General features: G+C 42.1%; 1 protein-coding gene and 1 pseudogene across 1 annotated transcript in view; one reads left to right on the forward strand and one right to left on the reverse strand.

Annotated features, from left to right (window-relative positions):
* The window catches only part of Ap4e1 (adaptor related protein complex 4 subunit epsilon 1), a 59293-nt gene that overhangs the window by 8412 nt on the left and 47429 nt on the right, over positions 1-3452 (forward strand). Inside the window, exons 3-4 of the mRNA XM_021193717.2 lie at positions 1953-1968; positions 2830-2956. Coding sequence (XP_021049376.1) covers positions 1953-1968; positions 2830-2956 — 143 coding nt within the window. The remainder of the gene's footprint in view (positions 1-1952; positions 1969-2829; positions 2957-3452) is intronic.
* Positions 2989-3452, reverse strand: part of LOC110319556 — a 2878-nt pseudogene continuing 2414 nt past the window's right edge.

Below are 3452 nucleotides of genomic sequence, written 5' to 3' on the forward strand. Positions count from 1 at the left end.
AAATCCTCCTGCCTCTGCCTCCCAAGTGCTGGGATTAAAGGCATGCACCACCACTGCCCAGTGGAAAAATTCTTTTAAGACATGAATCTGTTTTCAGTGGTTTCAGGTTGTATGAAAATCCCCAAAGGCATTGCTGGGGCCATGTTGGGATGGAGCGTGGTCTTCATCCCATGAGAGTGATAATGTTAGTCTCCTAGGAATGAGCAGTCTTCATGCATTGACTGACTCAGGTGAGGGAGGAGGGAAGAAAATAGAGTACAGCGTTCCACGCACTGAGCGCCACTCCACCACAGATCCTCCTCGAGCTCCTACGTTAGTGTGGCCTTTTTCCAAAGCAGAATGTTCTGTAACATCTTCTTGTCTTTATGGCACATTAAATTTGAACTCTTCTGAGATCACTCTGTGACTCCCTCCATCTGGTACCTTGTGGTAGTATGTGTCTTTCCTTACTATATATTAATTTTCTTCATATATTAATGTTTTGGCTTTCAAACTAATTCAAGCTTTTTATAGTCCTGAGCTTTTTGTGTTATTAAAAAAATCATTAAAATTGATTTCTTTTAAAGCTTATATATCACTGGGATTTAATTGCAGTAGGTTTTCCTTGTTGTCAGACAGGACCTTCTGTGGACCTCAGAGTGGCTCTGCAGGCATTCATTTCACAGCCACCATGCTTAGTTGTCAAACTGTGCCTTAGCATTCCCTTCAGCAAGGTGGCTCCTTGTTGATGTTGTTGTTGTTGTTGTTGTTGTTTTCTTCTTGGAGATAGTTTCATGTCATCCAGGCTGGCCTCTGATTTATTATATCCATGGGTGATCTTCTTGCTTTCACTTCCCAGATGTTGGGCTCACACCCCCACTCCTGGCTTCTGTGAGGGTGGGCTTCCCTGCCTTCTGGCTCCAACCCTGCTGAGTGTTTTCATTTGTCTGTGATGTTTCTAATGATCATCCTCACGTAGCTTCCAGGTGGTTATGTTTGGAGTGTTCTTGTTTGGTTTGGTTTGGTTTCTTAGGTTTTTGAGGCTGTTGTTTGTTTTCTTTTCTTTTTGGGACAGGGCCTCACTATGTAGCCCCAGCTGGCCTTGACTCACAGAAATCTATCTGCTTCTGCCTCCAAAGTTCTGGGATTAAAAGCATATGCCAACATGCCTGTCTAAAAAGAATTTTGTTTTTACATTATTGTTGAACATTATAGGAGAAGTGAAAAGCAACTTCATCTTTTTCACTTGTAAAGGGAGGTGTATTAGGTATGAAGGTGTTTATTTCTAGAATTCAGTCCAGGGCGGAGAAGTAATGTTAGACTCCAGATTCAAGCGAAAGTCCGATGTTTCTTTGCTTTCTTCCATGTCTTTCTTTTCCTTTACTCTCTTTTATCTCAGCCGGGCGTGGTGGTGCACACCTTTAATCCCAGCACTTGGGAGGCAGAGGCAGGCGGATTTCTGAGTTTGAGGCCAGCCTGGTCTACAGAGTGAGTTCCAGGACAGCCAGGACTACACAGAGAAACCCTGTCTTGAAAACAACAACAACAAAAAAAAAACCTTTTTCTTTTTTCTCTTCTCTTCTCTTCACTTCACTTCACTTCACTTCTCTTCTCCCCTTTCCTTCCCCCCTCCCCCTCCCTCCCTCTGTAGACCAGGCTGGCCTCAAACTCAGAAATTCGCCTGCTTCTGCCTCCCAGGTGCTGGGATTAAAGGCGTGCACCACCACTGCCCAGCAAGGTTTCTTTAATATATCCTTTGAACTTGTTTAGTGACTTGGATGTGGGACAGGTGAGACCTCAGCAAGAAGACTTGGCTCTGCTGAAAGTGCTCCCTGGCCTCCTTAGCTTTTCCACCCTTGTAGGAGTAACAGCTTTGTTCCTCTGTCATTGAAAAAACTGTAATCAGCTATGCTGCTCCCATGTCTATGAGACTAGACGTTTCTAAGGGGTTTCCCATGGTGTGTATGAGATAGGATGCATGGTTCCTGAGTAATGTTAAGGATGACTAACAGTGTCCATATTGAAAGGGCTGAAAGGGGTGAGAAGAGAGAATGAGGTGAGAACTGGGTGATCAGGGAAGAGTAGACTGTCCATGGGGACTGACTCTGTCTGGGTTTGAGTCCTGGCCCGCCATGTAACAGTAGTAGACTCTGGGTGTCTTTTGTTTTCATCACTGTACTGGCATAGTAATCACACTTACAGCATAGGGTTGTTTGGAGAATTCAGTGAGGCAAGGGTTATAGTTATTGATACATAGTAACTATAAATACCACTGGCGATGTGAAAAGGGGCCAGAAATGCCATAAAGTACGTGGATTCCACGACTCTGGCATTCGTCGTGATATTAATATATTCATTCCTCAGTCCTAAAGCATAATTTTTGAAATAGAAATGCTTCATTAAGCTGGTGAGTACATTTAATGTGGTAGACAGTCTGTCTTTCCTCAATAGCTGTTACTTCTTCAACACTGTCTTTAGTGGGAAAAAAAAAAGCTATGAGTAGCTTGACCATATCAGGCTGATTTAGATAGCTCATACAACAGTGACACATGCTCTTCAGTGCTTCAGTGCTAATGTAATAACTACATTTCTTGATAATTGTATGTTAGCTCTAAGGTACAGATTATTTTGATGGGTGGTGCAGGTTTGCACTAGAGCTCTGTCAACCGCAGGACTTTAGTTTGGTATATGTTGTAGAATCTGCTATTCTGAACATGCAGGATGAAGGACACCTGAACTCTTCAGTGATGTTTGTTAACTTTGTATTTTACATTTTGTTTTTAATGTTACCTGGTAACTGATATGTTTCACACTTAAAACTTGAAATGTGGCTTTAATTTATTAGGAAAGAATTTTTGGGGAGTTAGGTAGTAATGAAAACTTTTCCTTCATTTTTTTAATAGGTTATCTGGCTGTTTCTTTATTTCTACATGAAAGTCATGAACTTTTGCTTCTCCTTGTGAATACAGTGGTAAAGGTACTGTATTTTATACTGCTTATTATGAAGTCTTATTTCTGCTGTCACAGGACATTTCTCTTTAGTCATAGTTACTTAAACTTAAAAGTATAGGTTTACTTACAAAATTGCCTTAAAAAGAAACTTATTTTTTTAATTTTTAATTTTTTAATTTAATTTTATTTGTAATTCATTTTTTACACCCCATATTCCATTCCCCGCCCCTCCCCTCCCACCCTCCAACTGTTCCACATCCTACATACACCTCCTCCCCACCACACCCCATCTCCACATGGATGCCCCCACCCTCCACCCCTTCTGATCTCTAAACTCCCTGGGGCCTCCAGTCTCTTGAGGGTTAGGTGCATCATCTCTGAATGAACATAGACCTGAATGGCCTCTACTGTATGTGTGTTGGGGGGCTTCATATCAGCTAGTGTATGCTGTCTGTTTGGTGTTCCAGTGTTTGAGAGATCTCGGGGGTCCAGATTAATAGAGACTGCTGGTCCTCCTACAG

This window comes from Mus pahari, chromosome 3 (assembly GCF_900095145.1).
Source record: "Mus pahari chromosome 3, PAHARI_EIJ_v1.1, whole genome shotgun sequence".
NCBI classification, from domain to species: domain Eukaryota; kingdom Metazoa; phylum Chordata; class Mammalia; order Rodentia; family Muridae; genus Mus; species Mus pahari.